This window comes from Gouania willdenowi, chromosome 12 (assembly GCF_900634775.1).
Source record: "Gouania willdenowi chromosome 12, fGouWil2.1, whole genome shotgun sequence".
Classification (NCBI taxonomy): Eukaryota; Metazoa; Chordata; class Actinopteri; order Blenniiformes; family Gobiesocidae; genus Gouania; species Gouania willdenowi.
The window spans coordinates 9037458-9064338 of NC_041055.1; the positions used below are offsets into that span (position 1 = coordinate 9037458).

The window sequence follows — 26881 nt, forward strand, 5'->3', positions numbered from 1 at the left end:
TCCAAAGTATTTGGATTAACAAAGGATGACTGAGAGTGAATGGAGTGAATATGACAGGTTAAATGGATGAGTTTAAAGTCTGGATTTAAAACAAAACTCCTACGTTTGGACCATAGCAGAGCTCTGAATGTGTTAAAATCATCTAAAATCTTTAGTGTTTAATCTTTAAATGGCATGTTGTCAGCCGAGGTTTGAAAATAGTTTGTTGAAGTCACTAGATTAGTGTCTTCACCATCTGGTAACTTTTCATTTTCAGGTGTCCCATCAATTATAGCAGCTAAAATTAAGTGTAGGAAGTCAGCACCTTGAAGGCTAAGTTGATGTCCTGTGTGCGTATGTGTTTGTGTGTGTGTGTGTGTGTGCGTGTGTGTGTGTGCCCTGGCAGCCCCTGAGGCTCTGATGCAGGCCCTGGAGGACTTGGACTACCTGGCAGCTCTGGATGATGATGGAAACCTGTCTGAGGTGGGCATCATAATGTCTGAGCTTCCACTGGAGCCTCTGCTGGCTAAGGCTCTGATCGCTGCCTGCGAGTATGACTGTGTGGAGGAGCTGCTCACCATCGCTGCTATGCTAACAGGTAACTCACACAGGAAGACCAGCAAACATCCCTACTGGTCTGTCTCGTAGGCTGCTCATTGAAGCCGACATGATCTCGTGCAGCCATCTTGTCTTGGGGCTCTATGCTTCTATAGCGCATTAAATCTATGGAGGAATAAACTGTTAAAGGCCTCATAAATCACTGATTTGTCAAAATATTTTAACACAGGTTGTTCATTACAAAACGTGAGACATGGAGGGCAGGCAGGCATGAATAAAAACAAGAAGAACCAGGAAACACTTAGGTTTAATCATCTTTATTTAGATGATAGCTTGTATTATTAGTGAGAACAAAAGGTTGCAAATTGTAGCAGTTTCATTTATTCAGACAACTTTTTTTCAGGAAATTTGATCCCCTGACACGTTTCATGAGGACACATGGAATCAATCATTAGATGCTTTGATGTTTTCCTTATGAAAGAACTCGTAGGGATACATCAAAGCAATCACCTCTGAGGAAGAGTGACAGTTGACAGTCAAAACATGTCAGGAGATCAAGTTTCCTGAAAAAAAGTTATCTGAATAAATGAAACCTTAACGCATTATCTCAAAAAAGAAGACAAAATGAACTTTCTGGAATTATTATGTTGTGGTTGTAGTGTAAATTGTTTTTACAAATGTGGCCTAAAACCCTTGAAATGTACTTATTAGAGCAGTGTTTCCCAACCAGGGGTACATGAGCACATTGCAGGGGGTACGTGGAAAAATTAAGAATTTATTTCCAAGATAATGAAAAATATTCTCAGTCATTTCATGAGTCCGTCAATAAAATTGTACGTATGCGCTATGACTTGTTTTTAAAGTTTAAATGCCTGTTTAAAGGGGACATATTCAAAGAAGCTCCTTTTGTGGTAAATGTCATAAAAGTTATAAATAACACAAACAGGTTAATTATTTGTTTTGTTTGTATTTATTTATATGATTTATTATTTTTATTTATTTATTTTTTCTTATTTCATCTTTATTATTTATCTTTAATAACAATATAATCATAATTTATTAGTATTAATAATACAAACATTTACTATAAATAATATTATTTTTATATTTATCATTTTTATTGCCTTGAAGGCAACATCATTTTATGTTTAATTTGAGTTAAATAAGAAGATAATGTCTGAATATGAATTGTCCATTTTAAGAAGATGAAATAAAATGACGAATGAATTGCGTTGAATATTCAGTTGTTATTTTCTACTTTTGGAGAATCATGAACATGTATGAGTGAGGGGGTACTCATGGTGTGACAAAGGTTCAAGGGGTTCACAAGACAAGAAAGGTTGGAAACCACTGTATTAGAGGATCTATGCCTAACAAAACGCATTATCATGCACCATATTCCTTTTATTTTTAAAATGGGATTACTTCACAGTTTTAGAGCCTGTATTCTGCCATCTTAAAATCACGTGATTGATGATGTCACCCCCCCCCTCCCAATTTGGCTGTAAACATTGCATTGTTTTCTATTGGAGTGAAACATTCATCCTGCTTTTTAGATTATTTAGCAATTTATTCAGTCAAGATGCCAATTTGTGCTGTTTTTGGTTGCTTTAAATAATCAGGAAAAGTAAAAAATGTTGATGTTTTCCTCTTTGGTTTACGGAAAGATGATAACAGTTGTGACCTGAAAAATACTGTAATCTATAACTTTAGGGGGCGACAGTTCCCACTCTACGGTTTGGTAGTAGACAATGAAGCAGGGAAGAAGAGCTCTCCTAAGGGACCTTTACTCTCGTTTAAATAGCTCATGGCTGACGCTCTGATAGCTGGAGTTAGTGAGTAAATCACGGACTGTTGAAGACCCACAAACCCCGAGGATAAAAGTCCTTTTGGGTCGGAGTCCTTCAACGATAAATTAGTCCCATTTTTAAAAGTTAATAAAACAAAGATGGTGCTCTGTTATGCATATATCTTCTAATAAGGACACTTCAGAGGTTTTAGGCCTCATATGTAAAGAGGATATTTTTAGAACTGTGCAATATTGTTATAGAATTCTTAAGCTGTGTACACACCATGCCCTTTTACACTGTACAAGTTTATCTTTGTTTTAATTTCATCTTATCTCTTTATCTTTTGAAAATAGCTCTTGTATTTTTGCACACCCAGTTTCATTGCATACCTCTGTGTATTGACAATAAAGGTGCATATATATATATATATATATATATATATATCTAATTCACTGGCGCCCTGTCCAGGGTGTACCCCCACCTAATGCCCAATAAGAGCTGAAGATAGACAATAGCAGACCCCTGCGACAAGTTGGTCAGAAAATGGATGGATGAATAATATACTCTATATAATGGTATTCTCCAGATTATTCCTCTCTTTACTTGTGGAAGGTGATTCCATGGGATCTGTTTTCTACATTCCACTCATTGGAACACTCATAGCATCACAAAAGTGCAGCATCTTTTTCCAAGTTCTGTCAGAAGAGAGCAAGTAAATTTTGTATTTAAGTGATAAAAGAAAATACAATATTATATTTCTACTTTAACATTAAGTGTCTTTCAACTGCTGTTTTACAAGCACTTCCTGCCTCTTCCTGCACCTCTCCACTGGCGATGAGTCGTCTACGTATTTGACGTCTATATGACTGTATATTCACATTTCAGTGATGCTGTTTTTTCCTCCCACCAGCTCCTTCCTGCTTCTTACCAGTGGAGCCCAGTAGAGAAGAAGCTGCTGTCACACAGTGGCGACCTTTCCTGCACGATGAGGGAGATCACATGACTCTGATTAATATTTACAAAGCCTTCAAAGCACGTACGTACTCTCTATACACGTACGTCTAATGATGTCTGTTGATACATACATATACATAAGAGTATTAGTGTGACTAAAGCCAACAAAGTAAAATGAAGTGATTAAGAACAGTGGAGAAAACCATTAATAATGTCTTAGGTCAATGGTTGCCAAAATGTTTTTGGATCGTGACCCCATTTCGATATAACTATTTTCTGGGCGACCCCAAAGACATTTTTTTTTCTAGAATTAGTTGTTGACCATGTTTGTTAAAGATGTGGAGTAGACAAGATGAGTGACAAATTTCGCCAGCTCAGATATTTTTGCACTGCATTTTATTTAAACTCGATTTATATTTGAGAAAGTGAAAGTGTAGAATACAGTTGTTTAAAATTGTGTTGTTTTTCATTTATGAAAATAATTTAATAATGATTCAATTCAATTCAACTTTATTTATATAGCGCTAATTACAACAACAGTCATCTTGTAGCGCTCAAAGAATTTATATAAGAATTTAATATATACATTTATAGTTAACAATGTAAAGATTTATTAATACAAATGTAAGAATTTTATTTTTGTTTTTAAAATATTTTTTTAACTCATTCAGTGCCAGCCATTTTCAAAATTTCTACACCCAGTGCCAGCCGTTTTAGAGCATTTTGACTAATTTTAAAGACCCACAGAATATTTTGTACCATAAAAATCTGACACCTAAAATCAGAATCTGAAATATTAGACTCTCTATTTTTATCAGAAAATAATTTTGTTTCTAGCTTGTTTGGTTCTTCCATAATCAGCAGTTGAATAGAGGCAAGTTTCACACAAATGGCCAGTTGGTGACAAAAAGCTGAAAAATCTATTTGTGTTTTGCTTTAGTAGCACCTCAACATTAGTTTCTTTCTATAAAACTACAAAAACAACACTGAGAACAGGCTTTTGATGGCAACATTATTATTATTTTGCTTTCTATGTCAGAGTTTAATGGATTTCTTATTTTGGCCTTCTTCCAAGTCTCTCCCCCCGTCATTCTCCACACACACAACTTCATCCTCATCCCGGACATGCCGAGTGTCAGCGCTTGCCCCGTTTTTTTGATCGTTTTATCTCACCATTGTCACACTCTCAATAGTCCACTTAGTTCCACACATGCTCTGGTTGAGTGTGCGCTGGTGGGAACTTCAGCATCAACTCTTGTAGCGCCATTTTCTGTCTCGTAAACTCTTTTCTTCTTCCTCTGTCCGTCACAGGTGATCTCTCATCCAAAGGTGCTCTGCTGCCCCCTACATGGCACCAGTTGGTCACTACATCATTGTACAAATTAGATATTCACTAGAGAGCTTTGTCTCCTAGCAACCCCAGCTGAAAAACACAATTCACGTCTATAGACGGGAATGGCACTCAATCAGTTAATCAGTAATTTTTTTTTTTATCAATTACTAGAAATTTTTAAACGACCCCTTTTAAATTTTAGGCTACCTCAAGGTTAAAAAACTCTGTCTTAAGCTCTGTGTGTTCTAAATTGAATACTAACGTACTACTGACGTCAAAATTAGTATGTAGTGTGTTTACATTAGATATAGATATTAGAAATACCCAGATGTATACTATATGGAGACATATCCTAATTGTGCACAGTGGGAACACTATACTTAACTGCCCCATGATGCATTGCGAGCAGAATGTGAAATCTTCCTGTGACCGGTGTCACGGTTTCAGTTTACCTCGTACTGAGATCGATTATGATTATATATGCACATTCGCGTGCATGCAACCCTCACCTAATCCAATAAACTAATAAATTACATGTCCGTTCTCTTTGAAAACAAAAATAATAAAAAACTGAATTATTTTTGTGTGCAAAAAATCAGTTTCCAGATATATACATATATGCTCATAATTTATCTCAGTACGAGGTAAACTCAGACCTTCACACCAGCTTCAAGCTAAAAGTCAAACATCCCTTTTTCAAAACAAAAGCATCTCTTCTTGTCTTCTATTTACGTTTTTGTAAATAGGACTCTTGTTTTGAAGTTAACCAGAAGTTTAGTCAGTAGCACAATGAAATGTCGGCATGAAATGTTTCAGCAAGTTTTATGGATGAAATGAGCACATGATGATATTCTACTTGGTCACTTTCTCCCTTTAAATGCTTTCAGAACTTTCAAAGGTGGAGAATCAACAGAAATATTTAGCCTCAATGTGCTTCAGTTTTTTGTCGTTGGAGGTTTGAAATGCATCTTGGGAAACTTGGAACTATACTTCAGTGGGAAGGCTCATCATCCTAACCATACTTATACCATAGTATAGTAGACAGTATGTACTCATGGAGTGTGTAGTATGTTAGAATGGGATTTCGAACACAGCCTTACTGTTGTGTGTGTGTGTGTGTGTGTGTGTGTGTGTGTGTGTGTGTGTGTGTGTGTGTGTGTGTGTGTGTGTGTGTGTGTGTGTGTGTGTGTGTGTGTGTGTGTGTGTGTGTGTGTGTGTGTGTGTGTGTGTGTGTGTGTGTGTGTGTGTGTGTGTGTGTGTGTGTGTGTGTGTGTGTGATGACTACAGATAATCAGGACGAGGCGTGGTGCGTGACCAACTTCCTCAGTCAGGCGGCTCTGAAGCTCGCCGTGGTGATCAGGGCGGAGCTTCTGGCTGTGATGCAGAGAATTGAGCTCCCCGTTTCTCCGCCGGCTTTCGGTTGTCAAGACAACTGCACCAATATCAAGCGTGCGCTGATCTCAGGCTTCTTTCTTAACGTAAGTAGTGTCCTGTCAAAGTGTCGGCTTCGGAAATGCATTCATTTAATAGAAGGATCATTCCATGTTGTTTTACAAAGAGCCCACGCACTTCTGAAATGTTTTACCAATTGTTCCATGATTATTCAATAGGCACAATGTCATTTTTAGTTTGATCTCATAAATACTGTTTTAAAGATATGCCAACTTAGTGAGGGTTTATGTGCTGATTTGCGCTCTTCCTTGTTTTTTTTCAATTTTCAACTTCCAATATCTCAGGAACTAAATCACATAGGAAACTGAAATTTGGTACATAAATACAACTTCACCTACTTTCTTAGAATATACCAAAATATCTGCTAATCATTCTATGTGGTAGACATACCAGCCCCTCAAAATTGGAAGAAAGTTTGTCGTGGTTTGGGGCTGGATCATGTTTGGGCCTTCAGTAAACAACTTTGCATATGCTTCAGCTCCCTGTAATTCTGTCAGCTTTGAGCTATGTACATAGACTGTTCACATCACTAATGATTAGTCACATATATGCATTGGTTCTTGGGGACAGTCTCTTGAAATCCGAAAAAAAACTACTTTTTTTTGCTATTTTCATTGGCCCATAACTGCATGTGAGAATGTAAGAAAAAATTGGATCCCTGTTTTAATTTATAGTATAAAGATTACTCTCAAATTTTCTTAGTGCGACTTCTTCAGTTTTATTTTGAACCCCAAATTTAGGTTATACCACCACTCGCCGATATTGAAATCCTTTACAGGCCATTGTAGCTTGACTTATAATCATTTGTTGTTGTTTTTTAGTTTTTCACTAGTAACATAAAAAATATAAAAACCGTTGCATCAGCAAATCATTTATTTTTGAAAACATAATAATTATTTACAAATATCTCATATTCTACATTTTTTTGGGGTGTTTTTCCTTCAAAACACATTATTACATATTCATCATCATTGTCATAACATAACAGATATGGATATATATGGATATGGTTATACTGGTCATTATTCCCCAAAATTGATCATTTTGAAAAGCAAATCAATTTCAATCACAGAAATGTATGTTTTTTTTTTTAAGAACGAAGTGCGTTAAATGCCCTGAAAATTTGTTGAAATAACACGTAATGACCCAGACGTATTTGTGTTTTGTTTGTTAGCAACTGCTGTCACTTGGCTTTGGTTTTTCATATTAATTCAAACAAATTTTCCGCTGCAACACAATTAACATGTTTTTCTTTAATGTCTGACGTTGTGCTGCTCTGTGCATAAATAAATAAAAAGTCAATGCAGAGCATGTACGCTCCGGAAACATCTGATAGGTGAACTCACGTTATATTTTGTAAATGATTTAAAATGTTATAATTATATGGAAAACGTCCTCCATTTACCAACCAGTATGTATTTCCATTGGCTCAGAGGTCTGTGATGTCCCCCTTCCTCTTGTTTGTCCTCAGGTGGCTCATGACGTGGATGGCTCAGGGAATTACCTCCTGCTCACTCACCGTCACGTTGCTCACCTCCACGCTTTCTCCTCGTACCTGTGCCGCCAGCCGCGCCCCGCCCCACCCTGCTGGGTGCTCTACCACGAGTTCACCATCTCCCGTGATAACTGTATCCGCATTGTCTCTGAAGTGCACCCCCAGATGTGAGTCCCTCCACCTCATTGGCTAAAATAGCGTTGTAGGGAGAAGATCTTTGGAACGTTTAGAGCCATTTTTCTGCCATCATCCAACACTTTTCACTAGGAATGTAACGATCAATCGTAAGGCAGTTAAAAATCGATTCATAGGTATCACGATTGACATTGATACTTTGAAAATTGAATCGCAGTACTTTTTTTAAACAGCAGAGGGCGCTATATATTTCTCCCTTCTCTTGTCCAGCAGTGTACACAGCGGGCGGAATCTGCTACTACTTTGTTTCTGGCCGCCATCTAGTCTTAAACATGTTCATAAATGATTTTTTTTTTTAAGTCCAATTGTTAAGGCACAAAATACATTTTCAGTTGCACTTTTAAAAAGAAAAATAACTATTATGCAGTTTTGCATTGTTTACTATAGAACCAGAATTTAAGTTAATAGGTTTCTTCTTCATTTGTATTATTCCTTTATTTCATTCAAGATTTATTTTTAGATAAATTGCATTGTTTGAATAGTTTATCAAGGGATTCTTTTGAAAATGAAAAATAAAAGGAAAATAATACAGTATTTTCTAGTTTTTTTCCCAAAAAAAGTAAAGGAATGTTTTTCAGTCATCATTTGACTGCAGTCCCATTTTCTAGAATAAATCGTGAGAGAATCGTATCGTGAACCCAGTATCGTGAATCGAATCGGGAGTTGAGTGAATTGTTACATCCCTACTTTTCACACAGTTTGGGCCGAAATTCAACAGTTAAAAGGTTAACTCTAAGATCTGTCAAAGATCATGTAGAACATTAAAGGTTTAGTCGGGTAACTTTCTTTCAAAGTAGAAGCAGGAGGAGGAAAAAACAGAAGGTTTGTGAGACGCAATAACAGCTTCACATCCTCGTGTTTAACTCAGTTATAATATAAAACCATTTTATTGAAAATGTGGAGAAAATCACTACTAAAACCTAAATGAAGAGGAAAATCAGAGAATTATAAACAACTGTAAGCACTGCACCACAATCAACGACTTCACTTCACATGAGCCCAACATGACTGCTCCCCATGGGCTGTATTTAAGGCAGGGGTTCTCAACTGGTCTCACCCTGGGACCCACATTTTGCCACTGTCATTATATCACGACCCACTATTTTTTAGAATTCAACCAAATTTAGTTTTTCAAAACATACAGTAAATCTATATGTTTTCCTGTGCAACACGCATTTCACAGCATGCCTGTCAAAAGAAAAGTTTCTTTCAAACTTACAGTCCAACATAAAAGACATTCAGTATTTATTTATTTGTTTTTTCCAGCTGTCTCCGACATATCCAGTACAGGTCTGTGACCCACTTTTGGGTCCTGACCCACCAATTGAGAACAATTCTGCATGGGAGATATTTCATTTATGAAGTAGTTTAATACTTTTATTTCAACTAAAGCATTTCCTTTACTTTACATTTAAAGAAGATATTGTTATTCTAATGTATTTCAATTAAAAGTCAATGGGCATGTCACTTTCAAATAATTATGTAAATTATTATGGTTTTCATTTTTTTATTTGTTGGTAAGGACTAAATCTGATGTTTGTGTAATTAATTTTGAATCAAAGAGTTTTTGGCAGTTTTTCTGTGCTCTGGTTTTGGTTTAAATCCACTTCCAGCAGCTCCTGCAGTTTGCCAGGGTCCTGGTTTGTGTAGATTTAGCTGCAGTCTGTTACAGAGGGAGGATCAGGTGTCCACTGACGGTCCTCCTGTGCTGCAGGTTTGTGGAGATGGCTCCTCAGTACTACCTGGGAAACCTGCCGTCCAGTGACGGGAAGGAGTTACTGATGGAGCTGAGGCAGCGACTGGAGGAGGACGACGCATCGTACCAGGAGCAGAACAGGACTCACAGAGATCCAGAGACTGAAGGCAGCACTGAGCTGTGTGTGCTGCAGTGACGTCTCCCTATAGGTGACTGGAAACCCTTCCCATCTGTGTGCAATACGTTGTTTTTATTTAATGAGGGAAATCTGTGTTTTTAACGCTAAATGATTCTCAGTGGAGGGTGTGAAGGAGTACTTGAAAAGTGCTGAGATCTTTATGGGAGAGCTCTGTTTGATAATAAAAGGAATACACATGACTGGTGTGAGCTCACACAGTTAGCTGCTCTCTCCACACACACACGCACACACACACGGAGGTTCAAACATGGCTCCTTCTGCTCTTTATACACTCAGGGGCGGATTCACTAAAGGTTTAGTGGTATTAAAACGTGAGCAAACGTCACTCCACGCACTAATAAGGAGTACAAACCCCAGGGAATCATGAGAGCACAGCCGCTGCGCTTCCCAATGCCCCCTCAATCCATTTAGCGCGTTTCCCCCTAATGAATATGCATAGTAGGCGGATCTCCCAGGGGGATCAAAAATGTGGGAGGAGGAAATGCAAATAATTGTATGCAGGGGTAGCAATGCGATTCATGAAATCCGGAACTGTTTGCGATGATAGTTTTAGTACCACAAAATAGTACGACTAACAAGCAGGTGCAAACACACACGCAGAGATCGCTCCAGTAAATGTAGGCAGAAAACACAGGCTCTGTGTGTGTGCGTGCGTCTCTCCTCCACGGGTCACTGTCTCACACACGCAGGCGATCAGCCACACGCACATATCTTCTCCGCGGGTTACTATCTCACACACGCACGCGATCAGCTGCGCGCATGCACACATCCGTTACTCACAGTCACATTCACGCACATTTCTCCACTGCGGGATGAATAAAGATTATCTATCTGCTGTAATTCATTCATTTTTTATTAGTTTCTTCTACTAACACCTCCAATTCTGCTGCGTCACATTTTTATTTTTGCTTCCGCACACTCATGTGCACCCTCCATGTTCAACACAACACGTACAAAATGCTCATTTAAATAGGGGCGGTCTGCACCAGTTCTACACGTGCACTAATCATTGCTGCAATCTTAGTGCATTCCACGCAGCAGGTGAGAAAACTGCGTCACCGAAGGATTTAGGGAAGCAACAGAATTACCACCCTTTTTTTCAGATCTTAGTGAATCCGCCCCACAATCTGTAAAATGTATTTTCTCTAAACTTTTGATACTATTTGACTTTTCACTATCAGCTACATCTCTGTTCTTTACAGAGAGCTACAAATAAAACTGCATTTGAAGCAGAAACGCTCACTGTGATTTTTCTTTTTTTGTCTTTTCCCTTTGAACTGAAATGATTGAAAAAGACTTAAAAGTATCATGAATCACTATTTGACACTGCACAACTTGCATTCCAGCCTTACTGGCCCAATGTACGTGTGCAAGGTTTGCATGTTCTCACTGGGCGTGCATTGGGTTTCACTTCTTTATATAAAAGCTGCTCGAGATGATCATTTTTCATCAGATGAAGACATATTGTAGGCCTCGTAGATCAGTGTCTCACAAATGGGGACACCTGTACCCCTAGGAGTATGCACTGGCACTATAGAAGATAGAGTCGAGGATAACGGCGTGGTTTTGATTTGAGTTTTTATTCATGTTTGTATGTGATTGGCTGAGCCCCTGCACATGCATCACAGCACTGTTGGTGTGTGACATTAAACACCTTTGATGCTGGACCCCATTGGCATCTTCAGAGCGGTGGCCCTCATGATGTGATACGCATCTTTATTCTCCCTGAACATCTTCAGCTCCATCTCCGTCTGCGTGCGCATTGACTGAAAGGATGAGAGGAGCGTGATGTCATGTGACAGCTGCTCTCAGCACATAAAACATGTTACAGTGACTGTGAGCATGTTGGCATGCAGTACCTCCAGGTCCCTGGTGATGGCGTGGTTTGAGCCGTGGGTGACTATGAGGATACCATAAGCCTTGCAGATCAAAACATGGCCGGCTTCGATGTGTCCGGCGTGCCAGTGGGTGATGCCGGCCCTCATGATAGCCATGCCCAGCTGGGCGTTGTTGGGCTGGTACAGTTTCCTGTTGCAAGGGTCAGAGGTTCACAACTTATCACCTTTTCTGATCCTTCACATTTGTAGATTTTAACTGATCTAATTTGTTTTTAAAGTCTACAAACAAGAATCAGCAACTTTAGTAAAAAACTGATCATAATTGTACTAATCGACCTAAAGAAGGGGTGTCGAACTCCTTTTAGTTCAGGGGCCAAATGCGGAGCAGTTTGATCTCAAGTGGGCCACAGATTTTTGTGGGGAAAATGAGAAATTTCAACAATATTGTGCCTTTATGTACACATAAAATATAATATAATATGTAAGAAACTGACAATATCCAAGCAATAAGTGACAGATATCAGTCCCAACTGGATCTTCACTTTAAATTTCCGAAATTATGTGAGCAATTTATATTTAATTAGAGGAAATATGATTTAATAATTTTAGGAAATTTGAAGGATTTTGTAAGAATTTTGAGTTTTTTCAACATTTAAAAATGACTAATATGATATAAGCACCGGGAAAACTGAGCTCCTGCATATATTGTTTGCGTAGTTTCATTGTCACAATGGTTCATGTTTTCTCCGTCATTTTTTTACTTTCTCCTATGGGCCTAATTGGATGGTCTCTAAGGTCCAGATTTGGCCCCCGGGCCTTGAGTTTGACTTAAAGCATATTGTAAGCCAGTGGCTCTTAAAGTTTTTTGGGGTATTTCCCACTTTGAACAATCGTGAACTTTTAAGTCTAATAATTTAATGCTCTTTTAATTTCTGCTACATTTTTTAGGCTTCTCATTATTACTATCTTTGTGTGTAGAGTTTGTAGTAGTTAATATTTATTGTCAATGAAGAAAGGTTTTTAAGAAGATTGGCATGAAGTTGTAATTCTCCATTCTCCCACCAGGGAGGCATGCCACACTTTGAGAAGCACTCTTCTAAGCAGAGGTTAAGACGGAGCGCGGAGTGAAAACAATGAAAAGTTCACCTTCAAGTGTGATTCATGTTTCTTGCGTCACATCAATGCTGTGGCTACGCAAAACCCGCGCCTCCAAAAAATCCTTTAGAGTCTGTCAGCACACATTTCACAGAGATGTATTCAGATCTTCTGCACTTAATCATCATTGTACTTGATCCACATTGTAAGATCATTATTTTAATGATTGTGAAGCAGCAGAAGAAGAAATGATTTACGCAGCAATGAATGTGGTGAACCTGAGAGGGACATGAACAGAATGCTTGAAGCTGATTGGGCGATGCGCCTGTCCACCATAATTTGTTTTAGCCAATCACACGGAAACAGATGATGATGTCGTCATTGGCATGTGCCGCAGAGACGCTACAACAACAAAACTTTCTTTTGGGGTTGTAATGCTGCGGTCATTATGTCGTTGAGTGACTTTTGCCGTTTTTGCAACACGAGTATGCGAGTAAAGGGCACGTTCAACCATCCTCCTGTGTCGACATCTTTCTATTTTGATTCGAAGCTATGCTAATAGCGATAGCCCAGCTAGTTCCTCTCCCCGCAACTGTGCATGTGACAGTTTTGCTTCGGCGCTTCTGCCTTTGTCACACTCGGATATCCCACCCTAAACCACAACACTGCCTCATGATTGATTCTAACCGTTTCGGTTTGGGTTCGAAAGGCAAAGGCGGGAGCCGCACAAGATGGATTCTGGTGTTTGTGAACACCGGGAGAATCCATCTTGAAGGCAAGGACTGCTCTGGAGTCCGATATACAAATTTAATATGAACCCCAAATAGAAGCTTATATTTCAAACTTCATCTTAATTCAAACATGTAGCTGTTTTGAAAGCTTTTAATTATGCTTTAAACAATTCTATATACAGTATACTGTTCAACAACACGATAGTAAGTAAAATAAAAATATTTAATAAACTGTACGGTCAAATAAAAATTAAAAAAAATAATTTTTTTGTTTATCTTTTTGGGCTGAAGAAAAAAAATTAGCTTGACTTGTCAATAATATATGTTGTTATTAATGGTATTATGTTATTAAATCTCATGGTGGCAGCTCTGATGGTCAAGTCTTGTTGCTCGTACTCACGCGTATCCTTCCACCATCCTTTTGGCGTATTCTGCAGCCTCAGAGAAGGACTGCATGTATGAGAGCACCTCACTGACCACGCTGAGTACGCTCAGTTTATGCAAATTAGTGTCTGCCAAGACATTCTCCTGCTTCTCCAGACACTGCAGACTCAAGCGCAACACCTGAGAGGGAGGAGAAGCACACGTGTGATGGAGAGCAGAGCCACAGACCACCACTGATGACCTCTGACAGTCACAGCTCTGATCTCAACGTCACCTCCTGGTAATCTCCTTCCACACGGGCTTGCTCGATCTTCTCCAGACACTTCTCACTGAAGGCTGTCACCTCCTTCACTTTTTCTGCAGACGGCTGTAACACAGACATGTTAGACTTGTCAGCGTAGAACTTTTAATCAGTCAATTTGATTACCTCACTCAGATGACTAGATGTATTAACATAATCAATAACCCTGATACATCTAACGCTACAAGCTTGATCAGGGTTCTCTGCTTCCTTCACAGCAGACTGCTCTGGATGTCAAAGAAATGTTTCTCTCTCCGACTCCCTTGTCCTTCTCTCTGACTGTTGTTTTTCTGGTGGGGGTGGGGGTTTGAACCAGGGTTGTGGTCAATTATAATTGTAAATGATAATTAATTACAATTATGGCATAATTACCTCCGCCAAGAGCGAAGCGCAGAAGCGGAGCGAAGCAAGGAGCAGTAAGGTTTTACCCTACGTTTGTCTGTCCGTCATTCTGTCAGTTAGCAGGATAACTTAAAAAGTTATGAACGGATTTGGATCAAATTTTCAGAAAAATGTATAAATGGGACACGGAACAGGTGATTAAATTTTGGTGATGTTCTGGGTACCAAAAGAAAAAAAATAAAAATAAATATATATATATATATATATAATTCATTTTCCCATCCACACTGTGGAACTTGTGATGATGTCATAGGTTATCTCAGAGTCAACAGCTCAATGTTGACAGGTAGTCATGGTAATCCTGAGTTTTCACCATGTTACCGTGACCGGAGCGTGTTGGCTGAGCTTGAGCTGCTTGAGGGAGGTCTGCGCTCTCCGAGTGCTTTTGTAATTATAATGGTTATTGTAATTAAAAATATCTGTTGCTGTTGTAATCGTAATTAAATTGTAATTGAGTACAGATATTATACTTTGTAAATGCAATTGCCATGAAAATTCTATGAAAATTGTTCATTATAAATTAACACTAAATTGGGGAACCATGTTACAGTTCTACGCATATGTAGTTAACACTTGTTAAATAATGTTTCATATCAAGCTTTCCCACATTACCATTTAAAAACAATATCAAATCTAGGGGTATATTGACACAAAAAAGGCTCCACACCAAAATGATTGAAATCTGTTTTTATGTTGATTAGGAAGCATAACAAGGTAATCAAGAGATAGGAAAGAAACTAGATGATAGATACATGTTTTGGTATATTTTACAGCTGATTTATAAGTAAAAGTAAAGTAACTTATATTAGGTTATTTATTTCAGGCTCAATAATTGTGATTAAATGTAATTGAGAACGTAAATGTAATTGACTTTTTGAGGATAATAAAAAGAATTGTATTTGGAAAAAATGCTGGTCATTGTAACTGTACATGGATAATTGCAAATGTAATTGTAATTGATCCCAACCCTGGTTTGAACATCACCGTTTGCTGGTCTTGTGATCACCAACTGTGTTCTCTTCCGTTTCATTGTCTTCACCTCTCTGTCGACCCCTTTTATGATGCTGTGTTGTGTGTGTGTTTGTGTGTGTTTACACATTTACAAAGTCTAGTTTCAACAACATTCTACACAAGCATCCAGGTGAACAGAATGTGACAAACTCATTAGTGACCTCTGCATCCAGCTTCTTACTTTGGCTCCGTCTCCATCTGCTGCAGCCGTCATCAGATTGTCATTGATGTGCTTTGTGCAGTGGTCACAGGTGCAGTCAAAGTGGAAGTGCTCCTTCAGCTTCTTCTGACGCTCAGCTGACGTGTTCAGGTAGTCCACGTAGCTGACAGTCAGCTCCTCGCCCTCAGCGATGGTCCTCAGAGCACGCAGCTCAATCCTGGTGCACAAGAGATAAAGAGACAGGCTTAAGATCAGGATTTGTTCACTTTTTGAAGAAATTCTAATAAAATAAAAACATCTTATCCAACACAAGCTGACAGTGGATTGTGAAACCATCAAGTAAATTACTTATTGTTACGTGCTTACCAACATGATTTCCTCATATTTTCCGTGCTGCTTGGAACACATTTATAGTTATTAGTTATTTCCTGCTACCCAGAACAGATTTAAAGTCCAGTTCTGTTTTAAATTCTGGGTTGTCTACTTCCTGTTAGATGAGAGGTCAGGGCTAGGATTAAGGTTTAGGGTTTAGGACTGACTTTTATATTTCCCTACTAAGGTTAGGGTTAGTAGATTGAGCTACTTTGTTACTGAATGCACTGTAAGAATGAAGTTAAAACACTTATTAAAGCTGATATCCGGAGTTTCTGAGAAATCTATGTTCATGTATCATTCTTTTGAAATGTGAAAAAATATGTAATTACTCTTTTAGTCTACTGTCGGTGGTCATTCATATACATTTAAAGGTGCAGTCTGCAACTCTTAGAAAAGTGACTTTTTGTCATATTAGCTAAAGCTGTCACTATGTAAGGACAGCTTTACATAAAAAAAACAGGCTCATTGAGTCCACCCTGCTGCTCCTGCAGCCTTTGGCAGATTGCCAGAATGCACCACGACTGAGCAAAAAGAACCAGGTTTGTGTTTGATGGACTGTCTGACAGCTGTTGTTCACAGTCTCCGCCCCCTTCCCAGAGCTGTAACGCCGTCTTTTTTTTTTACAGTGTATTGTCTGGAGGAGGAGTAAAAGATGGAATTGGAGATTTTCCTGCTTTAAAGGTAATTACTGCTGCTTGATTTACATTATGTTTGATTTGTAATTGTTACACTAGAACTCTGTGGTGGATGTGTTGTTCATGTGCGCGCAGCAGCCTCCATGTGGGCTGCTGTTAGTGACACTGTGTTGTTGCTGCTGCTGAGGCGTGTGCACATTGAGAGAGAGAAGCGCTGCAGTAATATGCTTTAAACAGAGCATTTTATAGTACTGTGATGTTGCTGTCTGGCTAACGTTAGCTTGTTAGCTCCTCTGAGGGAGGGACTTTGGAAAGTTTGGAGGCAGGGCAAGAGAGCAGCGGGGAGGAAGGGGGAGAGAGAGATCCGAGAGTTGCGGACTGCACCTTTATTGTACAGTATATAAGTCCCTCCTTTGTCCTATAGATCCCTATACAAATGGAAATGATTGCAAAGTGCGCCCAGCAAATAGCCTTCGACTTCCTGTTTTTGAAACTGTCAATCAAAGTGAATACGGAACTGTGCACGAAAACAAGGCCGCGCGTCACAACAGCAAACAGGTAAATATGATTTTGGCTCTTACCTGACCCATAGACCTATATCCATGCGACCTTGTTCCGCGATGCACATGCAGAAAAGTAGAGGCGTGGCTTCAGGTAGATTGGCAGAGGCAGTGGGAGGAAGTGATGCTGTTTAGGGCGGGATATTGAGACGTTTCTCAGAAACTCCGGATTTCTTTAAAGAAACTTTTTTCGCTTCAGCACTGTCTTTGCATTCTTCTACAAGGCTCCAAATCCCACAATGGAATGTGCAAAACTTTTCCAAAATTCACATGACCATTTGTCAACAAACCCATTTTTTACAAAGGAGTCAACAACAATCTTTCAAGCAGCAATTTCTACCTCTGTAAGTAAATTGTCCTGAAAAAATACCTTTGATTTGTTGATCTGTGAGGCCTACATTATATGTCTTATCATTATCATCCCCAGCAGTTTTAAAGTAAAATTTTGGATATCAAAGAAATAAATAAGTGATATATATTAAAACCGATATGAACATTATTCACCCTGAAAAACATGTGCATGCGTGTGTGTGTGTGTGCACTCATACCTTCTCTTAGAGTGGAGAGCAGAACTCAAGGCTGTTTGACTACAAAAGAAGCAAAGATATGTTACCGTCAGTAAATGATCTCATTGTGTGTTTGTGTGTACGTGTGCACACCATGTTGGAGCAAAAATAAAGAATTATGAGTAACGGACATTTTGACGCTAATTCAATGTTTTTCTATGTTTCCCATCAGATGAGGCAAATGCATTTCCATATATAATCAGATGAAGATCTTGTGTTCGTTGACTCACTCCTCCATGCACCGACGACTGTAGTCTTCGAGTATCTCCAGATCGCTCTCAAGAACATTTTTCAAGACTCAGATTGGATGGGTTTTTTTTTTTTTTTTTTACTAAAAACAAATACACAAAAAGACTAATAAGACACACAACAGTACAAAACACACACCATTATTCCAAAAACACACAAAACGACAACTAAAACAGAAAACAACAGAAGAGCATACTCAAAGAAACATGAAAAACACACAGACTCCATAAACACGGCAACAAAAATGCACAAAATGAATCCAAAATACATACACACTTACAGAAAACGGAGGGAAACAGTCAAACAGCGCAAAAGAAAATGAATTTGCGAAAAAATCTGTAGTTTGCATTTGAAAGCAAAGCAGCTGAAGTCAGGTAAGAGTAAGATTAAAACTGGAGGACTGGTGACAATGAAGATGATGTGGATAATGATAAAGGCCTTTATTAATGATGGTAAATTGACTTGCCACGGTCGCACATGGTGATGTCAAATGGTCTCTGTGGGATGTGTTTTTGTCACAGCCTCCTGTAGTTTGAACAGACTGTGTTCAGGATGTTACGGAGCAGCAACAATCGTGCAGAGAAAACGTTGCACTCCAGTCTGACCTTCTCTGTTTTGGTGACAGCAGCAAACAAGGAGGAGCTGAAGGAAACGAGGATGGAGTCAAAGGTGGGCCTTAGGTGCTTTAAGGCATTTAATAAGGGTCCTGGATGAAAATAGTAGCCAGGAAACCTGTTTCTGAAGTCTACTATCAGCCACAAAAAGCATCCAGTCAGCAACTCCATACCATCAGCTGGGCTAGAGTTTAGGCTTCATGATACTTTATGTCACTAGAAAGCACTGATTGGAATGTTTTGTTAACTTATAGAGCAGCAGTTTGGACACCTACCTTCCATGGTTGAGGATGACGGTGCAGTTAGGCCAGCAGTCATGATTGACCAGGCAGAGGTTTGGAAATAGGCCGACGCCCACAGCCTGCAGTCCTCTCTGGTCACTAAGAGTAAAGCCGTTACATTTGATCTGAGAAAGAAAAAGTGTTAGACTAGATAACACTTTAGATAATTCATTATTTTAAACAACTACAGTGTTAAATTCACTCATATTTGGTGTTAAAGCTTTTAGACTTAAGTTTGTTCCTTAACGCACACTTTTCAAAACAACACTGCTGATTAAAGAGTAACTAAACCCCAAGGAATAGGCTAACGTGCATCAAAAAAATGCTGTGATTATGGGTGGGGCTTCTGGAGCAGTTAAACAGTCTATACCAGGGGTCACCAACACGGTGCCCGCGGGCACCAGGTAGCCCTCACGGACCATGTGAGGGGCCCTCAAGAGCTCTAGTTACCAATGAGCTCCATCTAAAATCTGATGTACTTTCCAAGATTCAAACTCACAAAGATAAATACATATAAGAGATGTAGTTATTACTAAGTAGAGTTAAATACTACTAAATATAATAAACATTTATAAAGTTTTAGTGTTAAATAAACCATCTTTAAATGTTTATTTTAACTGGAACATCATCACAAATGCTTTTACATGTTGCAGATTTGGTGTATGTGTTGTTATATATAATAGGATATATATAAGATTATTTTAAAAAAATGCAAGGTGGATTTTCGTAAAATATGACAATTGTTACATTTTACAAATGTTACGTTATACGAATAAGTAAAAGTTGTTTGTTTTCTACAAAATGTCATGAAAATGAAACGATTGCATACATTAAGATTTCTTACATTTTTAAGTTACTGCTGGCCTTCCTTATTATCTTACCCTCTAATAAAGGGACAAAATGTAGTATTAAAGACATGCTTTTCTAACTGGTAGCCCTTTGGACTATACAGTACCTATGAAGTAGCTCACAGTTTCAGAAAGGTTGGTGACCCCTGGTCTATACTATGGCTGTGTCCAAAATGGCATACTCCGTACTATGCACAAACTCAATGAGTATATACTGTCTACTATATACTATTAGTATGATTAGGATGATGACATAAAGTATACTTCCAAGTTTTCGAATCTACAATGACAAAAACCTAAAACACACTGAGGCTAAATATCTCTGTTGATTCTCCACCTTTAAAAGTTCTGAAAACGTTTTAAGCGAGAAAGTGACCAAATAGAATATCAACATGTGGTCATTTGATCCATAAAACCCACGGAAACACATTTCATGCTGACATTTCAGAGATTTTTGGAGACCCTCCATTGTGCTACTGACTAAACTTCCGGTTAACTTTAAAACAAGAGCCCTAAGACAAAGAGATGCTTTTGTTTTGAAAAGGTAATGTTGGACTTTTAGCTTGAAGCCAGTCCCGGGAAGATTTTACATTCCGCTCGCAATGCATCATGGGGCATGTACTAGTATGACTAGTGTGGCCATTGTGCATACTTATCCCCATATAGTATACATCCGGGTATTTCTCGCATACTCAATCTTTCCATACTATCTAATGTGAATGCACTGCATACTAATTTTGACATCAGACTTAGTATGAGTGGTACGTTAGTATGCGATTTCGAACACAGCCCCAGTCTTTACTAAATCTCCAAAGAACAACATATGCTAATGCTAAAGAGCTACTCAATACTTACTATAGTTCTCTATTCACAATTCTCTCAATCTGACCTCACTCACAGAATGTAGAGTCCACAGGTGCTGGTTTTTATAGAAGGGGCGGAGCCATCAGTGATGGTTGTGATGTAAGAAGCGACCAAAATGTCACCAACTTCCGTCTTAGCCAATCGCATAATTCGATTGTAATTGTGTCAACTCATAGAGGGCAGTCATTCTTACATTTTTACAATAAAATATGATTTTTGCTCATGTGGAAATGTTGGTTTTTACTTTTTTCTTCACAACTCTATATTTTGTGATGAGTGTGATGAGATGACTTATTGTATTCAGCGCTATATGTATAAAGTTGAATCAAATTGAAATTGAAACACTTCAATCAATCAATCAATCAACAACACTACCTCATACCCCCATACATTTAGGTTTTGGGGTTTTCTATTTACAAACACTAACAATGCCAAAGATGTGTGAGACGTCGTCATCAGAGTGTTGCTTTCTCCCATAGGACCAGAACTGTTGGAAGCTTTTCACGTCAGCCTGGAGTTTCTGGAGGTCGTCTTGGGAAAGGTCGGCCACGTGCTCCTGCAGCTGCTCCACAGAGACCAGCTGGCTGTCTGAGGCGATGCCCGTGTCCTTGTGTATACGCCACAGCACGCGCGATGCCAGACTGAGCACAGACATGAGAGCGGATGAGTTTCATGAGCAGTTAAAGGAGACTGACCCGTCTGTCTCTTCCATGTCATCGTCCATCCTATCAGACTGATCTGTTCCACTAAATTAAATCACTGTGAACTTGAACTAAAGGGCAACTAAAGCAGATTTGACATTCAGCTCTGCTGTTTAACTGTGAAAAGTTAGTGTGAAAGTCACAGCTACATATTTAATGGATTTTTTTCAGTCTGTGCAGTGGCTGTTTTCTATTCTTTCCAAATTGTTTTATATTCTTTCCAAAATATGTGCTGAACACATATTGTACGCATTGGTGTTCCTCTGGGGTCAATTTGACCCCAAGCTGCTTTAGCTGTGTAAAATCTTTTACTCTGTGTGTGACCCATGTGTGACCTTACATCCCCACAAATCCCAACAAATTAGAAAAGATTTGGATGAAAAATTTTAAAGATAAAATAATTCTAATTTAAAAGTTTGGCCAGATGGTGGCGCTAGAGAACAGGTCATGGTTTCATTATGAAGGTGTTTTTTATGTATTCAACAAATAAACAAAGTGTCTGACACAAACACTTGGTTAAGGAAACATGATGTGGTTAATTTAGACTTTTTCGTTTTTGACTTCCCGTTTGTCTCAGTTTTAATTTAGAGGGAAAAAAATCAGATTTGTTGGTAGAAAGGCATCATACACACCTCTAAAGTGTGGAAGCAGTACAAAAAAATATAATGTGTGGATGTTTTTTCTCATCCAATTTAAAAACTGCTAAAAACAACTAGTAACTAAATGAAAGACTGGATCACGGAGAAATTCAAGAAGGGTCATTCTATGACATTTCAACAAATGGTCCACGCACTTCGGTCTTAAAAAAATTCTGAGATTTTTATCAATTGTTTCTTAATTATTCAATAGGCACACTGCTAATTTTTAGTTTGATCAGATGAATGATTTTTGAGATATGGACAATTTAGTGAGGGGGGTATGTGTCAATTTTCGTGCATCCTTATTTTTCTTCCATTTTCAGCTTCCAATATCTCAGGAGTTACAACTGAAATTTGTATAGTAATACAGCTCCACATATTCTTTCAGAGTATACATAAATCCTATCTGGTGGACATGCCAGCCCCTCAAAATTCGAAAAAACTTTGTTAGTTTTTTGGGCCTTCAGTAAACAACTTAGTTTATACCTCAGCTCCCTGTAATTTAATCAGCTCTGAGCTAAATACATAGACTGTTCAAATCACTAAGGATTAGTCACATATATGCATTGGTTCTTGGGGGACAGTCACTTGAAATCCTAAAAATACTTTTGTGACAAATTTTCATTGGCCCATAACTGCATGTGGGGATTTATAGTATAAAGATGACTCTTAATATTTTTCTTTATGCTACTTTATTTTTATTTTGGACCCCAACTTTGAGTTATTTCACCACTCGTGAATATTGAGAATCCTTTACATGAGGTCATTGTAGCTTGCCTCTGTGTCTTATAATCATTTATTGTTTATTCGTTTTCCACTAGTAACATTAAAATATAGTAACCATTGCATCAAAAAAACATTTATTTCTTATGAACACATTTCTCATGTTCTAAATTTTCTCTTTTTTGGGTCCTTCAAAATACATTACTATATATCCATCATCATTATTATAACAGTAATTAAATGCTGCATTACTTTACTGTCCATGCACTGGATGTGAGCCTCACCGAACGTTCTCACTCGGAGCTTTTCCAGTCTTCCTAATGGCCCCACACTCCTGCTTGTGCTCGTCCCAGCATGCAGTCTGGCAGGTGCGGTCACAGTAATGGGCGAACTTACACTGAGCACAGCGGTGAAGCTGAGGCTGCTGACGGAAACAGTTGTGACAGACCTGGGTGAACAGACTGAGAGAGAGAGAGAGACAGGGACATGTTACAGACTCCACAGCTCAGTTCAACACTGCAGGTATTATTTATGTCTATTCTGCTCAAAATTACTGAAGGTACTGTATCTATTAAAGGTGGGCCAATATATCTTTTGATAATTCATCATGATATTGAAACATTACGAGGTCCATCCTCGACGGTTCAAGTGGAATCACGATATCGTAAAGTGTGGAGTGAAGCAGAGTTTTCCATCTACAGTGAGCGTGTCTGAATTGATGTCCAGAGGTGACAAGTAAAGTAAAAATACTTCTTAAGAAGTTACTTAACTACAAAGTAGTTTTCACTGGTATCTGTACTTTACTTGAGTACTTATTTTTTGTCGACTTTTTACTTTTACTCCTTGCTTTTTTTTAAACAAATATCAGTACTGATGCCAAGATGTAAAAAGACGCAACGTTTTGGTAATTCTAACTTGTTTCCATGTACCAGTTTTCTACAAGCTGTTTTGGGTTTTATTGAGCATTTGCACTTATTTTTTTCTTCACACGCTTTATTTACAACATGTATTTAATATTAGCGCTAAATTCCCCAGATGTTCAAAGCTTGTTTCCATGTACCAGTATTCTACAAGTTCTTAAACAAGTTCAAATGAACTGCGTCTACGTAATGTCTCAGCGCCAAATAACATGTACCACATTTTGGAGAATTCAGCCAAATGACTCGGTTACACCAAGTAAAACAAATGAAATTGTGCGGCGTGAAATGGTAATCTACATTGAATTGACTTTGAAACGATACATCACACAACTATGTTCCGATAAATTTAGAAATTACCAGAAAAGGTCTCCAAGAGGCTCTTGACATCCGCTCATAAAATATCCATGTCACATTACAGCCCGATTCAACGAGCATTAATGGAGGAGTAGTCATTTGAAAAATGGGACCCCTGGGGGCCTCACAAATAAATGAGAAAACAATTTTAATGGAATCTGCCCAAAAAAAAGGGGAGGGAAGGGCCCCTGGGCCCCATTTAAAAAAAAAAAAAGGGGCTCCAAGCGTGTCATCATATTCATTCATAGAGTATTCATACCAAACTGCATTCCGATCTAACGAGACCTAACGGACCACCAACCGTCTTCATATTTGCAATAGTTTTGAGGGTCTTATGATAGCCTTCTCTGAAAAAAATAAGATTTTAAGGCATGAAAAAAGAGTTAAGGCTATATATAATTTGAAAAATTTTGGAATTTTTTTTCTGAGATTAGGCTATCATAAGACCCTCAAAACTATTGCATATATGATGAGCACACTTAAACTAGAATAAAAATATTTTAAGGCATGAAAAAAGAGAAAAAATGACAAACACCAAAAATCAGAGTAAAGGCTATAGTAAGGCATAAAATTTGAAAAATTTTGGAATTTTTTTTTCTGAGCTAAGGCTATCATAAGACCCTCAAAACTAGTGCAAATATGATGAGCACACATAAACCAGGATAAAAAATTTTATGGCATGAAAAAAGAGAAAAAAAGACAAAAACCAAAAATTAGAAGTAAGGCATAAAATTTGAAAAAATTTGGAATTTTTTTTCTGAGATAAGGCAATCATAAGACCCTCAAGACGAGTGCAAATATGATGAGCACACTGAAACTGGGATAAAAATATTTAAAGGCATGAAAAATGAGAAAAAATGACTGACACCTAAAATGAGAGGTAAGGCTATAGTAAGGCAAAAAAATTAAAAAGGTTTTTTCTAAGATAAGGCTATCATAAGACCCTAAAAACTAGTGCAAATATGATGAGCACACTTAAACTGGGATAAAAATTATTTTAAGGCATGAAAAAAGAGAAAAAATGACAAACACCTAAAATCAGAGGTAAGGCTATAGTAAGGCATAAAATTTGAAAAATTTTGGAATTTTTTTTTCTGAGATAAGGCTATCATAAGACCCTCAAAACTAGTGCAAATATGATGAGCACACTTAAACTGGGATAAAAATGCATTAAGGCATGAAAAAAGTTAAAAAATGACAAACACCTAAAATCAGAGGTAAGTGTCATGTTCTGTTGGTTAAGTTTAGTTATTCTGTGTCTTTGTTTATTTTGAGTCTAGTTTGGTGTTAACTCTTGTCTGTGTTACAGGGATTCCTGCTTGTGGCTCCACCCCCCAGTGATGTCTGTGTGCTTGGTTGGTGATTGATTAGGTCCCTCATGTTTTCACCCAGGTGTGGCCCATTCCCAATCAGGCCTCCTCCACTATTTAACTGTGTGCTTGGTCACAGTGTGGTTGCTGGTTCGTTGTGTGCGTGATGTCAGGTTTGTTGTCGCCTTCCTCGTGTCTGGTCTTGTTCCCTGATTCCTTCATGCTGCCTGTTTTGGATTTTAGTTTTGATTTTGGATTTTTGAATTAAAAACATGGATTGGTTCCGAGAACGCTACTCCTGCATCCTGCCTCCATCTTTTCCTGCATTTGGGTCCACACCAACAGCTAACTGTAACAGTAAGGCTATAGTAAGGCATAAAATTTGAAAAAAATTAAAAAAATTTTTTTTCCAGGTTAGGCTATCATAAGACCCTCAAAACTTGTGCAAATATGATGAGCATACTTAAACTTAGATAAAAATGCATTAAGTCATGAAAAATAAGAAAAAATGACAAACACCTAAAATCAGAGGTAAGGCTATAGTAAGGCATAAAATTTGAAAATTTTTGGATTTTTTTTTCTGAGATAAGGCTATCATAAGACCCTCAAAACTAGTGCAAATATGAAGAGCACACTTAAACTGGGATAAAAATAATTTAAGGCATGAAAAGAGAGAAAAAATTACAAACACCAAAAATCAGAGGTAAGGCTAAAGTAAGGCATTAAATTTAAAAAATTTGAAATTTTTTTTTCTGAGATAAGGCTATCATAAGACCCTCAAAACTTGTGCAAATATGATGAGCATACTTAAACTTAGATAAAAAATGCATTGAGGCATGAAAAATGAGAAGAAATGACACACCTAAAATCAGAGGTAAGGCATAAAAATTTGATAAATTTGGAATTTTTTTTCTGAGATAAGGCTATCATAAGACCCTCAAAACTAGTGCAAATATGATGAGCACACTTAAACTGGTATTAAAATACATTAAGCCATGAATAAAGAGAAAAAATGACAAACACCTAAAATCAGAGGTAAGGCTATAGTAAGGCATAAAATTTGAAAAATTTTGGAATTTTTTTTTTTAGATTAGGCTATCATAAGACCCTCAAAACTTGTGCAAATATAATGAGCACACTTAAACTGGGATAAAAATATTTTAAGGCTTGAAAAAAGAGAAAAAATGAAAAACACCTAAAATCAGAGGTAAGGCATGAAATTTGAAAAAATTTGGATTTTTTTTTTTTTCTGAGATAAGGCTATCATAAGACCCTCAAAACTAGTGCAAATATGATGAGCACACTTAAACTGGGAAAAAAATGCATTGAGTCGTGAAAAAAGTTAAAAAATGACAAACACCTAAAATCAGAGGTAAGGCTTTAGTAAGGCATAAAATTTGAAAAATTTTCCAATTTTTTTTTCCAGATAAGGCTATCATAACACCCTCAAAACTAGTGCGAATATTATGAGCACACTTAAACTTAGATAAAAATGCATTAAGGCATGAAAAATGAGAAAAAATGACAAACACCTAAAATCAGAAGTAAGGCTATAGTAAGGCATAAAATTTGAATAATTTGAAATTTTTTTTTTTAAGCGAAGGCTATCATAAGACCCTCAAAACTAGTGCAAATATGATGAGCACACATAAACTGGGAAAAAAATATTT

The 26881-nt window shown here is 37.8% G+C and overlaps 2 protein-coding genes across 2 annotated transcripts in view; one reads left to right on the forward strand and one right to left on the reverse strand.

Annotated features, from left to right (window-relative positions):
• dqx1 (DEAQ box RNA-dependent ATPase 1) overlaps nt 1-10883 on the forward strand; it is a 36278-nt gene extending 25395 nt beyond the window's left edge. The window contains exons 8-12 of the mRNA XM_028463509.1: nt 386-577; nt 3238-3363; nt 5902-6092; nt 7538-7728; nt 9471-10883. Of these exons, the coding sequence (XP_028319310.1) occupies nt 386-577; nt 3238-3363; nt 5902-6092; nt 7538-7728; nt 9471-9648 (878 nt within the window). The 3' untranslated portion in view covers nt 9649-10883. The remainder of the gene's footprint in view (nt 1-385; nt 578-3237; nt 3364-5901; nt 6093-7537; nt 7729-9470) is intronic.
• A 329-nt stretch (nt 10884-11212) lies between these two features.
• The window catches only part of LOC114473328 (histone-lysine N-methyltransferase Smyd1-like), a 38581-nt gene continuing 22912 nt past the window's right edge, over nt 11213-26881 (reverse strand). The window contains exons 2-10 of the mRNA XM_028462883.1: nt 22912-23088; nt 20993-21206; nt 18848-18978; nt 17692-17730; nt 15595-15790; nt 13974-14066; nt 13716-13879; nt 11511-11679; nt 11213-11417 (exon numbers count right to left, since the gene is read on the reverse strand). Coding sequence (XP_028318684.1) covers nt 11298-11417; nt 11511-11679; nt 13716-13879; nt 13974-14066; nt 15595-15790; nt 17692-17730; nt 18848-18978; nt 20993-21206; nt 22912-23088 — 1303 coding nt within the window. The 3' untranslated portion in view covers nt 11213-11297. The remainder of the gene's footprint in view (nt 11418-11510; nt 11680-13715; nt 13880-13973; nt 14067-15594; nt 15791-17691; nt 17731-18847; nt 18979-20992; nt 21207-22911; nt 23089-26881) is intronic.